Here is a 25,420-nt window from a genome sequence, read left to right on the forward strand (position 1 = left end):
TCCTGCACTGTAGGACAGGAATGAGAAGCAGTCAGCTTGCAAGTGGACCATCTCCATGTGTAGGAATAAATGGTACATTTTTAATACCCCAAGAGCATTTGCTTTCCTTCAACGGCAGATCCTCTGATTGCAAGAAAATACGCCTTTTCAGGCTGCATTAGGGGCCTGGATGACAGGTCTATCAGGTGGGAAGGACAGTTACTCATTAGGGAAGTGGAGAATTGTGAGGAGATGACCAACTCCCCTCCGGTCCATTACAGTATCAGCTACCAATTACTGTCCCACAATACAGCCTGTTTCCAGTGTATTTCTCTTGTGGCAAAACACTGATTGATGTCTCTGGGCTTGGGGAGCACTGGAGAATGTGCCCTGGATAGCAGAACCTCTCCATGCCCTACCTTCAACTGGTGAATGAATTGGGGCATTAAGGTAGTCCCCTGATGGCTACCGGGAATGGTTGCTGCTTCAGTGACTGTAACACTGCTCCTGTCACTGCTCTAACTTAAATCCAAAATCAAAGGAATGAAAAGCATTGAGAGTCATGTGATATTGAAGCACTTGTTTGGGGGAGCAAGCTCAAGATGTGATTCACTTAAGTAGCTTCTCCCCTTTTTTATTGAATTTAAGTGATTCTCCAAAGTATAATGAGAGTTTGTGCTTTGGCATGTGATCACATTTATGTTACATATTTTGGGATAGGACAGGTGTCAAAAATGTGACATTTTGCTTTGAGAAACAGCTATATTTAAGAGAACGAACATGAATTTACTGCTTATAGTTCTGTTTGTCTTACTGCTTGTGATACTTGATACTGGCAGATGGATCCCAGAGATCAGATAAAAGCATGAAGATGAAGCATCTGAAGTTACGGAAAGCCTGAGTGAATACTTCTCTTGCTTGCGTTTACAGACAGCTCTGTTCCTGAAGGATGAAGGATGTCATGGTTTATCCTCTCAAAACTTGTATATGTAACTTCTTTTTTATGCTGTTTAGCAGGGCACTTGACAGTTGAAATGAAAAGTATTTGGGTGGGAAAGGAACAGCTTATAAAAAAGGAGACAAAAGGTATTGCTTCTATGGAGTATATAGTAAATTCATTATAGGAAGCAGGAGAAGAGTGAATGTCAGATATGGAGTAAAAGGGAACATGGACTGTATAATCTGTAGATAATTCTGACTTGACTGTTTGCCTATCATTGGTCACGTCTGGTTTTCTTTGTTGGTGAACTGCCTTACAAACTTTCTGGTGGTTTTCTTTTCCCAGCATTGCAGCTGAATTTCAGAGGGATGGCAAAAGGTTATGTGCCTTTAAAGTTCTGGGGAAGGTACATGTTCACATTGGTCAGGGCAGTAGCCAAGCTCTTAAGCAGTTTCCTCAACATAAGAGTTGATGCTGGCTGTACCTGTTGAAGTCACAGAACTTGTTTGTGTTAGCAAATCTTACAATCTGAATGCTTCTGCAGAGCTTCCTAAGGTCTGGTGCAATTCTTGGGCTTCCTTTCAATCTAAAAAGAAGATCATCTGTGAGGGAAGGACGATGAAAATCATCACCTTGCAGGTCCTTAAAAGTAAGAGGCAGCCATTACCAAAAGCTATTGCTGCCAGAATTAATTTTTACTTTTAAGTTGTGTTGCTTGCATTCGTAATGGTGGTTTTCTCTATCTGATGGTTGTTTAGTTGCTGAGTGAAATAAGTCTGGTTGGAATCTTGGATGGCACAGGTTGTGATATTTTTTGCACTTAGCCTGGAAACACATGAGATCTCTGTGAAGCATGAAATAAAAGGGGTGTTCTTGCTGGCAGGGCTTCTGGCTGTCAAGTTTAAGGCATACAGACTAAGGTGTAAAACTGGAGAGCTTGATAGTACCAGAAGATGCAGTGTTAGTTCTGTAGAGTATATAAATATTTTATGTGAAAGTTTTTCCTTTAAAACATTACAACAGTAAGTAATCCCAATCTAAAATATCTCTGATCTCAGTTCAGAACTCCTTTGTAAGGAAGGAAATACTTAGCTATCTAGCCATCAATAAAATCAGTTTAAAATTGGTGTCATAGATACATAATATGATCTCTCAGCTAATTCAGAAGTGCTTGATGTTTTGCAGACAATTTGTTTAGCAATCCTAATAAAATAAGGAAACAGAAGTTAGTTCTGGATTGAAGAACATATTCTTCCCACTGAAATTGCCTGAATCAGTGAATGCCAGTTACCAATATGCTTTAATTGGTATTTCTGAGATGACGTTATTGGTAATTAGTTGCTTTCAAATTGGTTTGCTTTGACCATGGTCATGCTTTGGTCCTGCATCATTCCATGTCATACTTCTCTCTGTTTCAGAGCCTGCTGGGTATTTCTGTAAAGGCTGTTTTCACTGTGTGTTGTCTTGCCCCCAAATTCAGCATTTGCTAATGTGCGAGTTATTCCGTGCAATTACACTTTGCCTTCATGTAACTTGTTCTCTTCCAAACAAATGCAATTCAGCACAGTCAGATTTTGAATATAAGCAGTGTTCAGGAAAAGGCATATCCTTCCTTGTGGAGACAGTAGTTTAAACTAGAATTAACAGCAGCTTACGCAGCCTCTTTTGGGGTAACTTTCCAGCCTTTGCACTGCTGCATGGCATCCTTTTGAGAACTACAGTGGTTAATCTGATGGAAGTGAGGAGTGTTCCGTTTGGGCCAGGTCAGTACATGATCAATTGAAGTGTTGCTGGTTTGTTGTTTGTAAAAGTCTTTCTGTGCTAACACTGATGTAGGTAAAATTCAGATGGAAAATGAATGGTTGATCAAGACAAAATGCAATACAACAATTAGTTCAAGATCCAGAACTGTCTAAGATGCCACTGAGCAGAATGTATTGGCTTTTTGCTATAGAAATGGCGTTACATGCTCCCTATAAAACATGAATGGAAGAAGTGTAGACCAGACTGTTTACTGGCTTGCTGAATGGGGAATAGGTTGTGGTGTCATTAGTGTTGCTGAAAAGTTATTTATGCCAAGTAAACTCTAATTGGGATTACTCATAGTAAAGTGGTTTTCTTGCTGTAGAAATAGGATTTTGACTCTTCTGCTGAGAACAATAGAACTCGATTTGAACTTTGCAACATTAAAACTTGCTCTTGTTGCCTCTCTTCTACATGATTGTTGTCAAGACAAAATCAGGTGGTGTTAAAATTGTAGCCTCCCTGGTGTGTGGGAGAATGTGCAGAGAAGAGCAAGTAATCTTACCAACTTTTCTAGTTCTTTCTTGCAGTGTACTTTGAACAAAGGGCTGTAATTTTACGCTACTGTCATGCTCAGCATATCTATTTCTGTGCTTTCCTTTAGTGTTCTAGGGGATTTATAACTGCAACTTTAATTCCCTTTGGGCTGAAACCTGGCACAGAAGCTCTCATTACGAGCGAACCTTGTTTTGCAAAATCAAAAGCAAAGCATCCATCAAGAGCCTTCCTTAAGCCTACAGGGCATTGGGGGGAGGGGGGGAATGTTTATTGTTGCAGATCAATTTTTTCCCTCTACAGGAAAAATCCAGCTGGCTTTGGAAACCTGTAACGTGTGGGTGTGCAATCAATAGTGATGGCAGATTCAAGTGGAACACTATTAGGTTTAGAAAACTTTAACTGAAGGTCTAAATTCCCCAATACACTGAAAATTCATTACTTAAGTAAAAGCTGCAGCTGCAACCTGCCTACCAAAGGTACAGTGGTAGTTTAAAAGTTGGCTCCTACTGTTCGAGAGTGTTGGCTGAGCAGTAGTGTATGAGGAGGTGGTTGGGTTGTTCTGTGCTTCTGGAGTTAAGTACCTGTAAGCTCTCAGCTCCCTGGAAAAGGGAGTAATCCTATTGAACTGTCTACCCAGTCTCTGCTTGTTTAAAATCTTCTTGTGCTTAAAAAAACAATGAAAACAACAACAAAAACCCAAAGCAACATCAAAACCACCCCTGCTGCCTTCCCAAAGACAGCCCACCAAACTTCTTGAGCAAACCAACGAGCCAAAAAGCCCTCACCAAACCCCAATCCTCTTGTTTTCTGTAGGAATTGAGGCTTTTTGTAATTGTGTCGAAGCCAAAAGGACATTCTGAGCCGCAAAGAGCTTTCACATAGAGAAGATGGAGTAATTTAATTTGATTAATCTTGAAATATCAAAAATAAGTTCTGAGGAACTTCATAACAATGCTTGGATAGAGGAGAGATCCCAAATTAACAGTTATTAATGATGTCATTGTAGGAAGGCCTGATGAAGGTCAGCTTCATTATTACTGGATGTGATAAGCCTTTTGACATCTGCACACATTGAGCCCAGTCATAAGATCATAGAACCATGTAATGGTTCTGTTTGGAAAGGACCTTAAAGATCATCCAGTTCCAAGCCCCTGCAGTGGGCAGGAAGATGTGTGATTTCTCAACCATTTGGAGGAATTGAACCTGGGATGAGAAGAGCTGGGTTTTTTGTGGTTTTAGGAAGGGGCAAAGTATGTAAATGTATAGGAAACTCTGATTTTTAGTCTTATGGGCATGCAATAAGCATTCTTTAAACATAATGCAAAAATAGGCAGTGCTTTCATGAAGATAACTTAAAAATACCAGTGTAGTTTCCCAAAGCACTTAACAGACTGCCCTATACTTGGGGATTACTTGTTTCTTCCCACAGACCCACTAATTCTTGTAATCCTTTAGGGGTGCATCTATCCTTTGCAGTTATCAGTTGAGATGTAGTTGATACTATATGAAAAGGGTGTTGGATCTGTGTTGGGAAAGCTTTGAGGTGAAATCAGAGATGTAGAGGGGTGAAGCCTGTGCTGCCACTAATTCTCTGCTAAATTACCTTATTGGAGTTGTGCCTACCTAGAATACCAGGTCTGAACCTCAGTGTCAGGCAGGATGGAGGATGTGTGATTTAGGTCGGCAGTTGAAGATTTTGCGTAGAGTGAACTAGATCTGACCTCGTGGGCTCTTTAAAGAGAGACTTTGAGGAATGAGGCAGTTTTCAATAGTGAAAGAAGTGAGATTCTAGGCACAAGTCCAGAATGGAAATGAATGTGAAGACAAATGTCAGAAAGGAAAAACTGGAGTAAAGTGTTCAGGAGCAAGAATGGAAATACAGAGATTTAGGTCAGGAAATAAATACTGTTTTCACTTGAAAATGCACAGGGAAAGTGGTAGCTAAAGCTGCAGGCTTTAGAATGATTTCTAAAGGGTACTCATAGAGCTCCAACACTGAACTGCTGCTGATGTCATGACAGTGGGCTTGACATTCCTCTACCTTCTATTCTGCATGGGGGAAATGATTACTAATAAAATTCAGTATAATGGAAAGGAGTACTCATTTGGTGGGTTTTCTTTTGGGTTTGCTTATGTGAGGAATATATATATATATTTAAGAATACTGTCTATCTAGGGATTGAGTAGGTATGACAAGAAGGAAAAGGATGGTAAGATACATGCTTCTCCTTGGTTGTGAACAGCAGTTAAGTGTCTTTTTACTAGTAGTCATAACTGAAGGAAAGTTGAAGTAATTTGTCCCAAGCTCATTCAATTCCAGTAATAACGTTTCACAGGATGGATTCTTTATTTATCTTTGATTCCCATTCTCCCCCTCTCCCTTTTGTTAGCCTTTTTTGGGGTTTTATTTTTTGCTATTTGTTAGCCTAATGAATTAGTTCAGTGAGCTGTTAGTCGATAGACCCTATTTTGGTTTAAGATTATATACCATAATCAATGTAATGCTGAATACAAAAGTAGAGTCTTAAAGGCTTCAAAGTGGTTGTGATGGTGCAGGGTAGGGTTGGTTTTGGGTTGTTTTGAGTTGGTCTGCAAGGACTTTTTAGAAACCTGTGCCATTTGCAGTGTTGACATACCTGTTGGGGCATTTGCAGTGACAGTCTCATGTCACTGTTGACTTATGTGTGAAATGGCCTGATAAGGGTTGTATGATGCTGGGATTGCCCTGAATGATGTGGGGGTTTTGTGTACTTAATACTCTGCTAAGACTGAGGTGCTTTTATGATCATGCTGAAATAGGTATAGGCTGCTTTTATGATCATGCTGAAATAATTATTTTATACAGATGTGGTGACAAGTGCAGCTCTTGATTTAAGTGTCATAAATGTAACTCAGTGTCTTTTGGAAAATAGCGACCCTCACTGGATGGGCATCTTCTTTATCATGCATGGATTTATCACAGCACTTGTAAAATATGTAGTCTTTTAAATATAGTGAAAACATGAGCATATCACTGAAGTTCTGGTCAGTTATTGTATCCCATGGAAAAGCATGAGGGGTAGTCTGAAACACTTGTAGGGGATTTGTCAATGCTTGTTTAGTTCAGTAGTGCAGTCCTCTATCCATAAATCCATAGCCTTCTGTGAAACAGTGTAAAGCAGCAAACAAATACTAATTTACTGGGTCACAGCAGCCCATAATACTTGAGTTAAACCACACTGTAAGGTCAGTAGTCATAGAGCATGGTCAAAAGACAAGGTAATATGTTCCTCAGGCAATTTATATCTTGCTTTAAAATATAACATAAAAATTGCCACTAAATCTTAGTAGTGCTCACAGTCAGAAACTCATCGATTGCTGAAAGGAATTGTATGATGTACTTGCTTGTGAGAGCAGGGACCATCTCTGAAGAGCCAAGAGGTTTTTCTTAGTTGTATGTTCCTAGGCTCCGTGCCATAACCTGGCTATTCCTGTAGTAAGACCTGTTTAAATCTGTGCTTCTCCAATGGCTCTAGTGAGAAATGGAACCACATTCCCAATTAAAAAGGCTATATAAACCCTAAATAATTGAAAGAATATTATACAGTTAATAATCTACTGATGTTTCTGAACTGTTGGAACATCTTCCTGCATCCTAAATGCTTCTAGAGGGAGCATCAAAGCAAAGCAACATCTGTGTGCATTACTTCTGCCATGGCTGCAACTCAAGAGGGTTATTATGGAATTGCTGCATGGCTGCTTGCCTGCAAGCCAGTAACTTACACTGTTGTGTGCATCCCATTCCTCAGTTTGTATGTCAAGGATCCTTAGGAGTGAAAAACCCAAGTATAACTGATGCTTCATTCTGTTGAGACCAACAACTTTAACTATAATTTAGTTCTAAATCCTCTTAAAAGGCAATTTCCAGAATCTAGTCTTGGTAAGGCAAAGATGGGATTTTTTTCCCTTTAAATTCCAAGTGATGATAATTCTTGCTGTGTGTGGTAAATGGGGATTTGAATTTATTATTGTAATAATTGTGTGTGTTAGAAATAGTAATTTAGAAATTATGCTTCACTGTTCAGTTACTGGTTTTTAGTCTGCTCAGACCCTTGTAATTTTGTTTCCTAGCTTGAAGATTCCTTTGGGTTTTTAATTCCCCCATTCCTAAGTATTTCAACTGCAAACATATCTCCCAGTAGCTTGCTTTCTCATCAGCTAAAGTGAGCTCCTTGTGTCCTTACTGTCTGGCATATTATCTAATCCTGTAATTATCTCTGTGGTACCTTTCTGAACTTCCTCCAGTTTACCTCCTCTTGCTCTTCTGTTCTGTTTTGCAGGGACCTAGCTTAGAGACACAGATGGTGGAAGATGAAACTGAGACAAGTGAAGAATTGCCTCCTCATCTGCGGGAAGAGCCTCCTGAAGGTACAGTACTAGCAGTCAGTATAAACTCTTTACATTAAATTGGGATAAATGTTCTGACCAAGGAAGTCTTATTTGTCTGCCTGACTTGAGAGCCTACATTTATCTATTTTCTGAGGGGGATAAAGCTTCGTCAATGCTGGCAGCTGAGCCAACCTCCAAGCCAGAGGTCTAGCCAGCTCCTGGGCCTACTTCTGTATTCAGAGAAAGCTGCACCCATGGAGGTGGGCACATTGTTCTGCATCCTCTTTAACAATATGGTTTCTGATTAAAATTGTCCTGCTTGATCATCCTGTCTGTAGGCTTAGGAATAAAATGCCTCCTCTACTGTGTTGTTTGTGATATTTTGAGCCTTCATTAGGGAAGACTTCCTAAGCAGTCATCTATTCTCTCCTTACCTTGCTCTGTAGCATCCTGCTATTGAAATTGTCCCCAGCAGAGACTTGTCAAAGTAAGGTGTTCTAGTGATTTTGCTCCTTTCCGCTGTCTCTCTTGGAAGCCAGTTTAGCCATCTGAAGAGGAGGTAGTGAGATGCTGTCAGTCAGCAGGAGGCTCAAAGATGGCAATTTTAATTAAAAACCTTGTTTGCAATGACATGCCCTAGATTTTGACAGGGAATGGAATTTTCCCACTGTGTAAATGTTGCAGACATTGTATATGTGCAACAAAACAGGCGTTGCTTCCTTCTGAATAGAAGCTGCTAACATTGCTGCAAGCGATGATATGTTTTAAGCTTTATCTCCAGTTCAGTGCCTTTTAAAACACAATCACTCATAATCATCATGAATAGGTTAAACAGCCCAGAGAGTGCTGGGTTTCTTATTGGCAACTTAGTGTTAAAATACCATGACATGTCTTTGGGAAACGTAAGTGTGCTTTATATTTTCTCTCTAAGAGAGTAAGATGCTGATGCAGCATTTATACTGTCAGCTGTTCTTAAAGGGAATATGAACCAAGTAGATGGTTTTAGGAATTTGCTGCTCCATCCCTTCTTGTTGAGCATTCCATTATAGTTTTCTCATTAAGTAGCAATTTCTTGTTGTGCCTTTTCATATGCTCTTGTGTTGGCAATTACAGTATATAGAGGTAAGTGAAAGGCAGGTCAATTTTCGCAACTCCTATAAAGCCAGAGGAAGTAAATTTGAAAGACGTTGTGATTTATATATATATGTGTGTGTGTGTATATATATATATATATATATACACAGAGGATATAATCTTTCTTTTGTTACCCCCTTTCCTTTGTAAGTAATGCAAAGTCAGCATGTAATGACAGAATTGTTGAAGTAAGAATTCTGGTCACTAGCCTGAACTGATGATTTCATGAGCCTAGAGACCATATCCTGGAATGTAAAACACAGGAGTTATTTTGTATCATCAGTTTATCAGGAATAGTCTTAGATTTTTGGATTATGGCATTGAATTGTGTAATCAGAAGGTTTTATTTTAATGTGGCTGAGTATTTTTGCAAACTAAGTTTTTTGTGATTGAAAATGTTTGTTTCTGCCTGCAACCCTGCTGCTTTGGATGATGGTGAAAAATAGGAGTATTAATATTCCATTTCTGTGGCTTGCTGGGTGGTCTGAAACAAGTGTGTTCTCTGACTATGCCCACTTTGCTGGCATGAGGAAAAAGAACGCTTAACAGCAGAGCTGGTTTCATTAAGCAGTGGTATAGTAGGTACTGTGAGTTCTCTCAAAGTCTGAGCTCAGTATGTACTATTAAAGTATTCAGTGATGTCAAGATTAGCAAAATAGGAGAAATATTGGGAGCACAACTGAAACTAGAGGCTGCTTCGGAGAAGAGGTGGAAAAACTTCTTCTGAAAGAGAGCCATCAGGATTATGTTGATTTCTATAGCTGGCTTTATGTTATTATTGGAGATGAGTAACAGTAGTCTTCCTTGGAAGCTGCTGTCTACCAACATAGACCAGCCAGAAGATCATGTAGTTGCAGGAGCGATTACAAATACTCCATAAAAAGAGACCTCTGAAGTTCTACCATGCCATGCAGTACTGGTGTCATCTTGCTCTTCTACTGGTTTCTGGCTTCTGATAGCGTTTTCACAGTTAAATCAAGCACTTTGCAATAAATAAAGCATGTTGTCATGACTACTGCACTCCTGTTTCCTGGGATCTATGAATTGGAGACTCTGTCTGTTTGCCTTCTGGTAATGAGCGCATAAGGGATGGAAAGCTCTCCAGAGTCTGTGTCTTTCTAGCACAATCCATTATTTCACCAGATTGCATCACAGTCACTTCTTTTTCTAGCTTGCCCTGCATATTTACTCCCCTCCTTTCAGGAGGGAATTGGGAGCACTGTGCTATATAAATACTGCAGGAAAAGAAAAGGTGAACCTTCGGGGATTGTCTTGTTTCTGAGCAGCGCTGCAGTGTGGCCTTCTACAAATAAAGGGACAGTTTTACAGGTCCGTCATGTATGTAACTAAATTGAGTAGGTTTGTGTGTGGGTAACAAGTGGTGAACAGCAGATGTTGGGTTTGGGTGTAGTGTGGCAACCTGTCAGTATTTGAGATGAGTTTTGTGGTGTGGGAAAAATGAGGGAGATTAGAGAAGAATCCCCCAGGCCCTAAAGTTATAACTTTAAGGAAACCTTGGTAAAATGCAGCTGATGTAGTATGCTGATGCAGTGTGCTGTCCAGTGGAGTTCCTGTAGTGAGCTCTGACAGGTTGTTTGGGCTTAAGGGTCCCATCTTTCCTTGGACGTTAACAGACCTGCAAACACAAAGGTCTGGGTCTCCTTAATGTGACATACAGTTTAAATAGGAGATGAACTAGGAAACCCCTGGAAGACAACCAAGAAACTATCCAACAGAGGCTAGTTCCTGTATGTAATCTGAGTCCATTTATTTGATCTGCTGTCAAATATAACTCTTATGTTTAAGTAAACAGAGTAAATGAGTAAAAAATACAGCTGGTAACAGATCCTGTAGGTGATATTAGATATCAAAGACGGCTTTTTATTCCGTGAGGAAGATGCGTTATTACCAATGGCATGGATATAGAATCAGAGAATGGTTTGGGTTGGAAGGGACCTTAAACCTCATTCAGGTCCAAACCCCTGCCATGAGCAGAGACATTTTGCACCAGAGCAGGTTAATCCAATCCCTGTTCAACCTGGCCTTGAGCACTGCCAGGGATGGGGCAGCCACAGTTTCTCGGGGCGGCCTGTGCCCTGTGTTAAAAATTTCTTCCTTATCTGTCTCTAAAGGTATCCTCTTTTAGTTTAAAGCCATACTCCTTGTTCTGTTGCTACAGGCCTTGTTGAAAAGTGTGTCCCCATCTTATATACTGCCTTTAAGTACTGAAAGGCTACAATAAGATCTCCCCAGAGCCTTCTCCAGGCTGACCAAGCCCAACTCTCTCAGGCCTGTCTCCGTAATAGAGGTGCTCCAGCCCTCTCAGAATCTTCATGGTCTCCTCTGGACTTGCTCCAACAGCTTCACATCCCTCTTTGTGTTGGGGCCTCAGGGCTGGATGCAGAGCTGCAGGTGGGGTCTCGCCAGAGTGGAGTAGAGGGGGAGAATCACCTCCCTTTACCTGCTGGACACGTTTGTTTTAATGCAGCCTGGCATACGGTTGATTTTATGGGATGCAAGCACACACTGCTAGGTCATGTTGAGCTTCTTGTCAACCGGCACCCCCAAATCTGCTGCCCTGTCCCGTGTGCAGAACCTTCCAGGTAAAGTAAACACGGTATAAAGAAGTGATGTGCCTGCAGGCATACGCGAACGCTGTGGCAGGCGCAGGACCTCCTGTACCGTGCCCCGTCCTGCAATGGAGTGGAGGCATCGGGACCTGGTCTGGTTTTGGCTGCGGGGACCCCGCGGTTCGCGGCGGGACGGAGCGAGCGGTCAGCGGCAGGGAGCGCTGGCGGGGTGCGCGCTGCGGCCGCGGGGGGGCGCTGCAGGCCCGCCGATGGCCGCCCGTGCACACCCTTGCGGCAGGCGGCGGTGGCCGCTGGTGTTAAACCTCTGCCGCCCGTAACCTGGTACGGGGACGCCTCGAGAGGGCTGCTTGTCCCTGAGGATGTTTTACCTGCTCGTGATCCCTCTGCCCAGTTTACACGCTTATTCCCCTTCATCTTTCCTTTCTCTCCCATCTTATTAACATACTTTCCCCACCTCAGTTAAAAGGCAAGCGTGGGGGAGCAGTAGTAAGTACAGTGTGGTGTGCTGCTCAGGCTGGTGTGCTTACCGCTCTGCAGAGGAGTCTGCATGTGTCACCAAGCAGTGCAGTGCAGCAAGCTCTGGAGAGGAGCCAGTCTGTTTTAAATGGTATTAAACACTTTCTTCTTTGCAAGAGGATCTGTGCTGCCACATGGTCAAGCACTGGGCTACTTCCAGATGGATTCTGTGATCTCAAATGTTTGCTGTTAAATGGAAGTCTGATTGTAGTTGGAGAGCTAGTTTTAGTTACGCCGGTACAGTAGCACCTTACTGTATCTGTTGCTTTTTTATCCACCAGTTCAGAGTTCTGTTGCTGAGCATTTAATGTAGTGCATTGTTAATTGTTACCATCACCTTGTTTTTCTGTTTTTATTCCATTCAGTTGCTCAAGGAAAGTGATAGCAATGAAGTCTGGTGGTGATTAAATCTGTTAACATGATCCATTATGAAATACCAGCATCTTCTTTGTTGGACAACTCTGATCCTAATCTCTCTTATTTGATGAATTGGTGACCCTGACCATGCTCTTGCTTCTCATGCCTGTTGCCAGCAGATCCTTCCACTTTATTCAGCACTGTTTAGGCTACAGCTGATGTACTGTGTCCAGTGCTGGGCTCCACAATATGAGAGAAACATGGACATGCTGCATCTCTCGATCCTCCTCCCCGTTCCTCCGGGAGCGGGAGCCCCGGTGCGGGGAACGGACACGGACCTCGATTGTTGTCAGCTCGGCACCACTCACTGGGAGTGAGTGAACGAGCTGCCTGACTGGGTTTAAACCACGACAGTCCAACAAAAGGCTATGAATATGATTAAAGAGCTGGTGCATCTCTTCTTATGAGGAAAGGCTGAGAGAGCTGGGACTGTCCAGCCTAGAGAAGAGAAGGACTGGGGGATCTTTATCAATGTATACAACTACTTGAGGGGAGGCTGTAAAGAAGATGAGGCCAGGCTCTTTTCAGTTGTGGCCATTAACAGGACAGGCAGCAGTGAACACAAACTGAAACACAACTAAACATAAGGGAACGCTTTTTCACTGTGAGGGTGAGGCACTGGAATGGGTTGCCCAGAGAGGTTGAGGAGTTTCCCACCCTGGAGGTGTTTAAAAGCCATCTGGATATAGACTTGTAGAATAGTTTGGGTTGGAAGGGACCTCTAAAAGTCATTTAGTTCCAACCCCCTACAATGATCAGGGGCATCTTTAGCTAGATCAAGTTGTTCAGAGCCCCATCCAACCCGGCCTTGAGTGTTTCCAGGGATGGGGTGTCTACCACTTCTCTGGGCAACCTGTGCCAGTGTTTCACCCCTCATAGTAAGAAACTTACTTGTATCTAATCTGAACATGGTCCTGGGTTGCCGGTTCTAAATGACCATTGGTGAGCAGGGTGGTTGGACCAAATGATCTACAGAAGTCCCTCCCAACCTCAACCATCCTGTGACTCTCTACCTCATAGGCACTACCTCTGTATTTAAAATATCTTTCTGAAGTTCCTGCATATATTCTCCATTTATTACAGTAATTCTTATCAGAAAAGTAGCTTTACTGCTAAATGTTACACATGTTGAGAATTCATCCTTGGTAGATACTGGGGTCTGGATGTAGCTTCTTTTGGCCCTACATTGCTAATTAGTACTGAGTATACAAAACCTTCATGTAAGATAGTGTGGTCTGGTTAAAAAGCTGTTTCACTGGTTAACAGCAGTAGCCCCCCTTGGGAGTTTACAAACCAGTTTGTTCTTCCATAGTCTTTTAAGTATTAAGTGCTGAGATTTCATCAGCCAACCTCCTGTGATCAATTTGGCAATAAGCCCAAGAGTCTCGTGTCTGAGTCTTTTGCTATCTCTTCTGCAGAGATATTCCTTCTTTGCTGCGGATTGGGCCTTGTGGAGTAAAGCTTTATTAAAAGCAATGGTTCTTAGCAGCTCTATAGTATATAACAAATCTTGGGAAATTTACTTTCCAAATAACTGTGGTGTTCCTAATTCAAATTGTTTTACACTTGCTGTGGGTAAAGAGCACACATGGATAGTTACAGTAAATCAGATGATTTGCACCAGTTTAGAATGTAGTATCTTGTGTGAGCCTTATAATCTGGCTCCATGGAGGCATATAGCCTTTTCTGCTGGTTTATCTCTTCTACAAGATATGAGTATTGCATACTTCTGTAGGAAGCTTTAGGACTCCTTATTGACAGTTTGGGAATCTCTGATCCAAAGTATCTGGGAGATTTGTGAATAACTTATTCAGGGTTCACTTTGGATACAAATATTTACCTTGCAGATCTAACTAGTACAGTCTTATTTCTACTGAGATACTACCATGCATTTGAAGCTTCTGAAGTTAATTGGACTTTTGACTTCATATTGTGGTATTCTCTTACAAGAGCACAAGGTTTATTGAAGCAGATGCCAGAAGAGCATGCTGCTTTAGCCATCTCATCTGAGATGAGGCATTCAGTTCAGGTCTGTATTACAGGTGTCTAACTTTGAAAAGGTGTATTCCCCTAAACAGATCCAGTTCTGATGAATGGGTGGCATTTTTCTGAGTACTTTGCTTAAAGTATTCTTTACAGAGAACAGTTTCCATCAGAGACAAAGTTTTTATTGTTGGGCCAAATGTTTGCTGCAGTAACTGCTATACCGAGATTTAAATGCTGCAAACATGAGCTGTGTTGTAGTTTGCATCTTCTTGTTGCAAGTAATGTTTAGTATGTTTGTCTCCAAACTGCCTATATCCAAATAACTGCGAAGAAATCACCTTGGAAAATGGTGCAGTTAATAGCAATTCCATTTCCTTTCAGTGTTAAGCTCTGTACTAAAAAGTTTGCTTTTTCTGGTACACAGTAACTTTAATAAAGTTGCCTGTGGCACTTAATGTGATCTACTATATACATAAGTATGTATGTATGTAGCCTGCCACACTTGCATCTTGAAGTTCTGTGTAGCTGACAGGGCAAAACTCTGGTGTCTGCCAAACTGCCTTCTGCTTTCCCAAGTCAAATCACTCTCCTTTGTGGTTTATCCCCAGCCGGCAACTAAGCACCACACAGCCACTCATTCCCTACCTCCCTGGGGAGGAGAACTGGAAAAGTGTAAGACCTGTGGGTGGGATAAGATCTGTTTAATAATTGAAATAAAGTAAAATTTAATAATAAGGGGGTGGGGTAGGGAAGGGGAGAGGAATAAACCCCAAGAAACACAAGTGATGCACAGTACAATCACTCACCACCGGCTGACTGATGCCCAGCCCATCCTCAAGCAGTGATTGGTGGCTCCTGGCCAACTGTCCCCAGTTTGCTATTCTATGGTATGGAATATCCCTTTGGCTAGTTTGGGTCCTGGCTGTGCTCCCTGCTGGCTTTTTGTGTCCCTCCTCACTGGCAGAGCATGGGAAACTGAAAAGTCCTTGACTTAGGGTAAGTGCCACTTAGCAACCGCTAAACATGGTTGTATTATCAACATTATTCTCAGACTAAATCCAAAACACAGCACTGTACCAGCTACTAGGAAGAAAATTAACTCTATTGCAGCTGAAACCAGGACATTGCTTCAGTGTGCTACCTCATGAGGTCCAACAGTCAAATCCTTCTACAGAGGAGCTCTTTAAATGGTCTGCTTTTTGTCTACTGTCCAGCTGGCAATGTTCTCAGCCTGGATTCACCTCTGCAGTTTTGTGGTCCTGTAACTGAAGCAAAAGGCTGGGAACTGGGACAGCTATAATCTGTTGCTCGTTCCAGTGTTGACTCATTCTAGTCAAACAGTTTGGCCTTCCTTGAACCATAGTATTCTTTGTGTATGAAACAGAAATGACTGTTCTTATTTATAAATGAGGATGGTGAAAAGCAAATTGTAACTTTTTAGGCTTTTAGAGGTAAAAGATACTTGAAAACTGAAACAGAAAATGTGATCATATGGCATAAATAATACAGAACTTTGCCCAATACGTAACTTGTCAAGCTTTTTTTGAGTCCTCAAAAAGGTGATTGGACTTGTCAGGTAACTTCAGACAGCAAGGCAGGTTTCTTAAAAAGCAGAGAAAGAAATTAGCAATGAGGCTGTCTGTTCTTTGGAGCTGGGACTTTATGTACCTGGCGTGTCCTGTCATCTGTAAAAACATTTCCTGAGCTACTTCTGTAAATGGCCCGAGGCTGAAAAGCAACATTTCAGTATCATCTGTCTCTCTTTAAGGCACAGGTTCCATGCAGCCATGCTCTTCTGTTAGCCAAAATAATTCTTGTTTCAAAAGAAATGACCTGGAGTGTCAGCTCAGTCTTGTGCACAGTCTACCTTAGTATTTCTGGTAGAGCTCTAAAACCCTTTCACAACTATTGAAGCTCTAAATGTTGTGTTTCTGTTTAATTTGTCATCACCATTTTACTAGAATCTTGAGATTCTTCTTTGTTTAAGCTCTCCAGTGGCTGTGATGGCTTCCTCATGCTTAATTTAATTTTGTTCTCTGGGGGAAGTCAGCAGTCTGGAATGGGAACAATGCTTAACCAATGTCTGTGTGTACCCCGTTTTCCTCTTTCACCCCCCCAGCCATTGTGTACTGCTGCTGCCTGTGCTTGCTACTGACAACGGGCATCTTCCATTCAGCAGCTATGTTACGTGGTCTCCTAGAAACAGCGTGAAAGCTATTTAAATTGTTTTTATTCCACTTCTCCCTCTGTCCTGTTCTTTCCTCTTCACTGTTTTGGTATGATTTAATGAGATGTTACTGTGACAGCTCAGAATCCCTTTTCTCTAGCCTACTCCATGCCCTGCAAATCATTCTGTCACTGTGTTGTATGTGTGCCCAGCATATGTTGCTAATGGCAGCATAAATAGCTTCCAAGTGCCTGGCAGATTCCAGAATAAAGGTTCTTGTAACTTAAGTATGGGAAACCTCTTATCATTGGGTCTTGTTAATGCAGTAAGGTTGTGAAGTGAGTCAATAAGCATCTGGTTTTCTCTGAGGGTGTTTGCGCACAGGATGAGGATGGGGCAACGATAGTTTTACCATTTGCCTTGGCACAGTAACTGTAAGTAGTGTGCATCATCCAAATGTAAAGACATTTCAGGGTGAAGGGCCAGTGTGCAGCCTCTGTCAGAAGATACATCTTTATCAATTCCTAGTGAATGTGTTTTATTCCAGCAGTAGGCTTTTGAACTGCAGGAGTGACAGGGTTCTGTTTGGTGAGTGGAAGCAGCATATCTTACTACCTGCCTGTAGTGGCAGGCATTCATCACTGTTTTCCTACTAATTAGAGATGTATGAAATGATGAGTGTAAAAGAATGTGTATTCTAATGGACTAAAATAAGAGGCAAGCAAGTCTCACTTATTTCTAGCTACACTCTATAGTACTAAATAAGAATGATCAATGCAGTAAATCCAGGTCAGGAGTGAAATTGAATCAGTATATCAGTGTGTTAACAATGATGATATCTTGAAGTGCTAAACTATTAGAGTATTATAGCATTATAGCAGGCAATTAAATCATAAGGTCGGTACATGAGGCTGTTAATTCTGCCTCAGAAGTGAGTGAAAGGCCAGTTAATATTTCATAAACATCTGTAGTCTCAACCTGGCTGCCTGTCTTGATTTCAGCTGTTTGTTCACAATCTGAGCCACTAGTTTGACTACCAGGGTGATTGCGTGATTACACCAATCTGGCCTCTCCTGGACTGATCATTTTGGATCACAAAACCAATCTCACCCTGAAGAGTAGGTTTTGTTTCAAAGCCGTTTATGTACTTCAGGATGAGCTGTAAAAGTGAGGGGGTTTGGGTCAATTTTTTTGCCCTGGGGGATTGTATTCTAGAAAAAGATCTTCACCTACTTTGAAATTGGGTAGAATCTTTGAGTGATTTTTATAGAGAACAGTCTTGTGCTAGTATGTGTGTGCAGTTCTGTTTCTTATTTTCTGATCCCAGTGAAGACAAATGCATGTTCCTTATTAATGTGGAGGATTCTTAAGCCACAGTAATGTACTTCTTTGGCATATCATGGGGGATCTGCCCTGTTTCTATCCAGCTGACACTTGTATGGTGAGAAAGAGGTTAGGCTAAACTTTAGGTTTCCTCCTCTCTTTTTTGTTAATACCTGCTATGTACCACTAAAATACTACTCTTTTCAATGTTGCCTAAAGTATATAATATTCAGTAGGATATATCTGCTGTAAAAAAACCTCCAGGCAGCTTTATATTTTTGGGTCTTCTCTCACAAAAAAATTGATGTCCTTTTCCAGATTATATCATAAAGGAAATAACATAAATATTCTTCATATGAAATACTGAATCTACAGGTAATACTAAAAATGTGGCCATGACATTTCTGTGAATTGTGAGAGGGTTCTGGGATTGCTAAAAGAATGTCCTGGAATCTTCCTAGAGTAGAAAGAACAGATTTATAGTCTTGCAGTATAACAAATTCTTGTTTTCTAGCACCTGGGACCTGATCTTTGGAATAACTGAGAGGTGTTCAAGAGGTAGGCAGGAGATGAACAGTTTGTGATGTAGCCGTGTGAGCCATTCACCAAAACCTGTTCATCCATTTAAGACTCTAAGAATCTGGTAATGGTGTTGACTTCTACTCTTTTCCTTTCTGGAACTTAAAATTTAATGTAAAGGTGTAAGACCTAATAAAAATCACAATGGTTCTGCCTTGTGCAGAAGTTCAAGGTTATTTCCTTCTCCCCACCTTGACTCCTCTAGAGATTTGTGTGTGGTGTTCTGTATTATATGTTTGATAAGTTTGCTTTCCCTTAGAATGTTCCTTGAATATGAAATTGGAATATTTCTAGCTAGTTACATGTACTCATCCTCTTTGGTTAAGCCAGCCATTTGTATGTATTCAGTGCCTAGTACCTCTCACTCATCCCTCCAAAAGCCAAAGAACGAGCCTGCAAGGTTTAATACAATATTATTACAATATGTTAAAGTTAGGGCTTGCTCTGGGAAATGCAAAATGAGGCTGCAAGTTTGCTTTAGTGTTTTTATAGCTCAAGAATGTTATTGTTACTGTTATTGCAGTGTTTTGTTCCTAGCATCTTGAGGGCTGTTTTTTCCTCAAAATATTTGACTTACTTAATCACAAAAGTGGGTAAGTTTTTCAGTCTATGAATCTTGCACCTTTACGTTGAAAAAGGAGAAAACACATCTACCAAGTCTGAATATTGCCTAAAAATCTCCTCTACATTCTGTAAAGAAATACATTTTCTGCAGGATCTGCAGATGTTGAAAGAAATTATGATTAGCTGAACCCGGCTGTAATTGAAATACAATTTGGTGATTGGTTTTAAGCTTAACGTGTGCCAGCACAGCTGCTGAAAGAGACCTTCCTACATCCAGTCCTGGTTGCATGTTACCAGTTTTGCCCCACTGCATGGCCATGTATGTTTGTTTCCTAGCACAAAAGCAGAAGAGGACCCAAAGTGTCTCTTTCTGGAGAGAAAAGTATGGACCTAAGCAGGGTGAGTTACCATTCACATCGTTCACATGGACTATATATTGAAGGATGGGTTGTTTAGCTGGCTAGAGCCTGTAGCACGCATATGAGCTTGTATGGAACTGAAGGACAGGCTTTGGGTCCAGTGTGTGCTGTGGGGCTCTCCTGGCTTCCTTGTTTCAGTAAGGAAGAGAGGTGCAGCCACAAGCATCGTTAAAACCCTCTTTTGTGATAGCGTACAGGAGGTCATCGTTTGATGTCCCTGTTTCTAGGAACTTCAGTGGAGCACTGCAATTAAAATAGTGAGGAAAGCAGAGGGATCTTGGCTTTCAAACTTCCTCCTCCTGGCTCCGGTCCAAGTATCATTAATATGACATGAGACGTTTTGTTGGTATTTGATTAACTGGGAGGCTTGTTCTTGTTGTGGGTGACACATTGTAAGTTAACCACCCAGCATGCTGACATGTGTGATTAAAAACAAACACTTACAGCTAAATTGAGACGCCGACTGCCAAGTGCTCCGCTGGGAGAAGCCCAAGCCATGAGGGACCCGGCTGGCTGGGGTAGGCCACACCAGCTTTTCTACTGCTCTGTCATCAGCAGCTTATGAGTTCAGTCCTCTGTTCACCACTGCTTACTTTTCAACACCTTCTCCAGCTGTTTTGTGCAATTAAAATTCTCCAGCCATGGGGATTTTCCTCTCTCCTGCCTCCTGGGAGCTGTGACCAGTACGGTGCTATGGCTGACATCCCAGCAGAGGGCTGCCGAGACCTCCCTCTGTGGTGACAGATACTGGCCTTTTTTATTATATCACGAGCTCACATTTGCTTTCTCCATGAGTTTTTTAATTCTAGGACATCAAGAATATGTCTGGATTTTCTTATAATTAGCTAATTAATCTCACAAATAAAACTTGAAGAGGTAGCAAAGCTTCTTTTCTCCATAGTTCCCATTTCATTCTCTTTATTTTAAGGCCCTTCTCTTGTTAGGATCCTTGGTGTGGAAACAATTGCAGCATTTCCCAGTCAGCAGCAGGGTGTCTTTAAAGGATGTGTCACCCAGTCAGGCTTCTAAATGTCCCAGGGAATGAAAACTGTAGCCTACACAATAGCCCTTAAAGTCTTGGTAGTGCTTAAGCTGTATTTCCCGACCTGAAGTGTGCTTCACAGCATAACAAGAAACCTTCTGCTGATTCAGTGGGCACTTTCAATTCCACTTCAAGCAAAATATGCCCTCTGACCTGTTTCCAGACAGATGTGCAATGCTTGTAAAAACACACAGATCCTTTTGTCTGGAACTGCTGAGCTACATTGTGTGGTGTAGCCTGGAGCTGGGTGGCCTCAGAGAGCCCCTGTTAGCTCCTCCGGGAAGGGAGAGCCCATGGGAGAGGTGCAGGAAAGATGAGTGTTCCTCACCTTCATGACAGGGTGAGCTGTCGTCGCTTCAGCACGCGGCTCCTGTGGCTGTGGCAGGGATGTTCTCATTTTGTCAGCTCTGCAGCTGAATGCTTTCTTCCCAGTTTGCCTGCTGATTTATTCCTGAAGCAGAGTAGACCCTTAATTGATTATTGACTCTGTGAATCTGTTGGGAAGTATTCTGGGGAAGGGGTAAGCACGGCTTGCATAAAGCTATCTTCTTGAACACCAGTATCTGCTTTCCCCTTGCAAATTGCCTCAAAGACAAAGAAGGATCTTTAAATGTAGCTGCTAATTCCTAAATTGAGATTTTAGTCCTTTTGTTTGGATTTCTTTTTTTCTTTGCCCTAAGGAAGAAATTCTGTCCTTGCAGACCATGGACTGTGACTGGAGTAGAGGGAAAACAGCAGCAGCAAGTGAACTGCTGGGAGGGGATAGTTCACAGAGAAACATGCAGTCTCCTGCTACTGTCATGAGTTGCAGCCAGAAAGAGAAGTCTGTAAAGATACTTAAAGTATGGAACAAATAAGAGTGTTTCCAAATAGCTGGAGTCTCCGTGACATCCCAGCGCTTCTTTTAAATAACCTGTCAATTTATAGTAGCTTCTGACTGAAAAGTGCATTCAGAGTGAAAGAATGGAGTGTTTTTTTCACCTGACTTTCCTTCCTGTAGCACAAAACAGGACTTCAGATGGAGCTAAGAAGGGTGCTGTGAGGACCTGTGGAGGGTCCTGTGAGGACAGCTTGGAAAAAAAGTATTCTGACAGCCACTCAGAAGGACCTGGTTGGAGTCCATTAGTAGTTACAGGTTTGATTTGAGATCACGAGAAAGCTTTTAGTTGAGAGAAGCCCTTGCCCTCAGTTGGTCCTGAACAAACTATTGTTCTCAGATGGTCACTTGAGTGCAATTACTTTTTTCTGCCACATTGGAAAATGGATCTGTGAGTAAAGAGTTGACAGGAAAACAATCTTCAACTCTATGTGGACTACCTAAGATGTGTTTGGACCGCTACAACTGATAAAGAATTGAAGGATGGTCTTTGAATCCCACAGCAACTTTTAATTGCAGATTTAGCTTGTGTTCGTAAATACCGTAGTCAGATTTTTCCTTTGAGATATCCAGCCCTTCAGATACAGGAATCCTTATCTTGCTGGACAGTTAGAAGTTTCAAACTCTATAAAGGGTGTGTTTGACAGGTGAGCCTCACCCCATATATTTGTCCATTTCCAGTGCTAAGTTTGGAATGGATACTATTTGAACTAGCTGACTTCCCTACTGTGTTAGAAAAAACGTGGTATTAAGAAGTCAAGCAGTAAATACGTGCAGAGCTGAGTGGCTTTAGGAAAAGGAGAGAGGAGATACAGGAAGGGGAGAAAGTGGTAAACTGACTCTGGTCAAGATTTTGACAAGAATGTAATAACTTTAAATGAAGTTTGTCCCCAGCGGACACTTGAAGACATCCTGACCTTTTTTTAACTCTGATTTATTCATCATGGGAATGGATTTTGTACCTCATCCATTCTGTGACTGATGGGCAGGAGTAATTTCTCTCTCAGTACAGATGAGTACACTGTGGTAGACTCCATTTGCCACACTGACAGGAGCAGAGTGCCATCAGCCAGAGTTACCTGAAGAAATATTTTCCTTTCCAGTCTTGCAGTCTAACGTGTGCATGATGTATGTGTATCAGTGGGATGGGGGGAAGGTTACTGAATTGTATGAAACTTGAGTCATGATTTTCCTCTACTGTCTGAAATCCTCTCAGATCACAAGGAAAAGGGATTAACTGTGGCTTTGCTTAAAAGAATGCAAGGGAGGGGGGAGGGAAGCAGTGAAGAACATTCCTTGCCTTCCTCAGTCCCACTCCTGCTTTCTCCTGTAACAGTTTTATGGATCTTTTGCTTGCCCATATGTTCCTTGTGTTTGTAGCTTCTTCAAGTGTCGTGATCCTTATATGCTGAATTTGTTCCGTATGACTGTCATGGATGTCCTTGAAAGTAGTAATGGCCAGCCCTTCAGAAGGGTCAGTTACAGTCAACTTCTGTTTCAGAGTACTGCAAACAGGTCTAACTACTGCAGACAGGAAATACTGCAGACAGAACCCTAACTACTTTTTCCTCATGGATGGCTTTGGAGAAAGAGTGGGGAAACACAGGAAGGGAAGAATAAGATGGTTGAACTGATGCTAAAGAATGTAACATTAACATCATCAGCTTATTGTATTTCAGTATATGCAAACACAATGAAATCTTGTGTCGGTGAACATCAGAGATTTAGAAAACAAATGAACCAACACCTAGAATTCTGATGATTGGTGAGAGGAGAGTATCTGTAGTGAAAAACTGTAATGAGAGGGTTTATAAACTCATGGATTTTTTTCAGGCACAAATAAGGTACTCACTGGCACTGATCATTAAACAGTCACCATATTGGCAGGCTGTTGCAGGGTCACCAATTGTAAGTTGTGCTGTCTGTTGGAGCACATAGGCAGGTTTCTGTAAGGACAGATGGTGATAGTGTTTCTGTTCTGCAGTTCCTTGCTACTGACCAAAAATGTATTTGGGAAATAACCAAGTTACGGGCCAGATATCACAGTGATGGCAAAGCATCCATAAGTAAAGAAGGGATGAGAAGGACAAGCAAGAGGATGCTGGTCTCAATAGAGCAACATACTTGTTTGTTCTAACCTTTTCAGCTGAGCATACAGATGCCTTAAACTGTCACACAAACCATTTCTTCCAGTGCAGTCTTGCTGATCCAGCATTTCTTTTTGCTGGTAGGTGAAGCCCACATAAACGTGGGTAGCTGCTATTAGATGCTGTAGTGTTCTTTAGAGGATCCTTCTGAAATTCAATAGAATCAATTCCCAGTGGATGGAAGGCATCTCGAAAACATGATTTCTTTTGTGGGAATAACATTCATGTGGGTTTTTGAGAGAGCAACTGGCTCAGCTGAGGCTGACTCTGCATCTTTGTCTTGTTTTCCCCTCCTTTATTTAGTAAAATCTTGAAGTCCACTGCTGTGACTCTTTCTAGATCTCGGTCTACTGGAGATTTTAATTGATACTATTGCTACTCTGCAGACCAAATCGAACAGGAAATGGCTCTGTGAGATTCAGGATTCCAGCTGCGATGTAGGGACTGTAGTGGTAGGACAAGGGTAATAGGTTTAAACTAAAACAGGGGAAGTTCAAGTTGGATATCAAGAAGAAGTTCTTTACTGTAAGGGTGGTGAGGCACTGGCACAGGTTGCCCAGAGAAGTAGTAAATGCTCCATCCCTGGCAGTGTTCAAGGCCAGGTTGGGCAGAGCATTAGGTGACATGGTTTAGTGTGAGGTGTCCCTGCCCATGGCAGAGGTTGGAACTGAGTGATCTTAAGGTCCTTTCCAACCCTAACTATTCTATGATTCTATGTCATTCAAATAGAGGGGATCCTGTGGCTCAGGGGTTTCTAAGAGGCTTGTGTAGCTGGGCAGGGATACATGTGGAGTTCTGTTGCTGGCTTATCAAGGGATGTGCCTGGCACAGGTTCTTCATTCAGGAATCTTTAAAAAAGTCTTACAGGCAGGTGTAGACCCATCACACAAAAGCTGTGGTGTTTGCCTGCTTTGTCTGGAAGGTGTTGACAAAGATACGGCATGTTGGTGGTTTAAGAACCTGGAATGAGTAAGTAATATGTTGGTATATTTTGTTCCTTTCCTGTTTTTCCAAGGTGGCAAATGGTGACAGGACTCTGGCCTGGTTGGTTGCAGAGGAGACCTCGATGGGCCTAACTTATATTAAGTCAGAATGGGCAAACTGGACAAGTCCTCAGCATGAAACAAGACCTGCCTTTCTCATGTCTAGGGATTTTTCCCTAATGGCACATTTGAAATGTAACCAGTAATCTCCTTGAGAAGGACCCATCTTACTGCTATATTTATCTCACCAAATCAAAGCTGTTTTTGCGTTAATTTCACAGGACCCACTAAGTCTCAAATGTCTCTGAGTCTGGCTCTTCCCTCTGAGACTGACTGTGAACCTCTGCTGTGCTGTTACTAAAACCAGAACACTTTGGCATGCAAGGAAATGAAAATAGGAATGACATTAAATATACTGGAATTCATATAAAAATTAATGGAGGTCCTGTGTGATTTTTATTGTTGGTAATTTAAATAAGACAGCTCCCTTTTATTTGCATAAATATGCCATTACAGAGTATGACAATTCTACCACTGAATTTTGCATGTGCATATTCCACGATAAACAGTGGTATTTGATGGCTGCATGAGAAAAGCTTTGGTATTTGCCAGAGAAGAGCAAGGATGCTTGGAAGCATAGGATGGTTTAATTTCTTTGCACCACTTGCTGCTACTGGAATCCTGACTCCCCCGCTCTTTATCTTCAGTAATTCCTTCCTTTCATTTTCAGAAGGTAATCTACCACTGCCTCTTTGCTTTTATGACTGTTTGCTACTGACCTTTAACAAGTCCTGTAAATGTTACATTAGGTTGTAGGTTGTACACTTCTTAACAAATAAGGAAGCAATAGAGCTGGTAAATGTTCCAGTAAGCAGTGAAGCTTTTTTAATTGTATAAAACCCCAGAAGAATGACTCCAAAAGGGACAAAAGGGATAGCCATTACAGAAACGTCCTTTCCTGAAGGGCTGCTGCCTTTTTAATAGTTTCGCTATAATACCAGTTCTACTTCTCTTTCCCTTTTCCCCTGTAAAGTGATGACTGATTTGTTTCATGCATTAAAACAACTGTGGCGCTCTGAATCATTTC

The 25,420-nt window shown here is 41.7% G+C and overlaps 1 protein-coding gene across 6 annotated transcripts in view; it reads left to right on the forward strand.

Annotated features, from left to right (window-relative positions):
- LOC134172580 (transmembrane protein 263-like) overlaps positions 1-25,420 on the forward strand; it is a 211,294-nt gene that overhangs the window by 12,621 nt on the left and 173,253 nt on the right. For 4 of the 6 annotated variants that reach the window (XM_062635788.1, XM_062635786.1, XM_062635787.1 and 1 more), the window contains one exon: positions 7,540-7,627. In XM_062635788.1, coding sequence (XP_062491772.1) covers positions 7,561-7,627 — 67 coding nt within the window. In that variant the 5' untranslated portion in view covers positions 7,540-7,560. Of the gene's footprint in view, positions 1-3,601; positions 3,626-7,539; positions 7,628-25,420 lie in introns of those variants that run through there. The other 2 variants (XM_062635789.1, XM_062635792.1) reach the window with 2 other exon arrangements.

This window comes from Pezoporus occidentalis, unplaced genomic scaffold, assembly GCF_034315485.1.
Source record: "Pezoporus occidentalis ecotype Australia unplaced genomic scaffold, CSIRO_AGI_Poc_V1 ctg46, whole genome shotgun sequence".
NCBI lineage: Eukaryota > Metazoa > Chordata > Aves > Psittaciformes > Psittacidae > Pezoporus > Pezoporus occidentalis.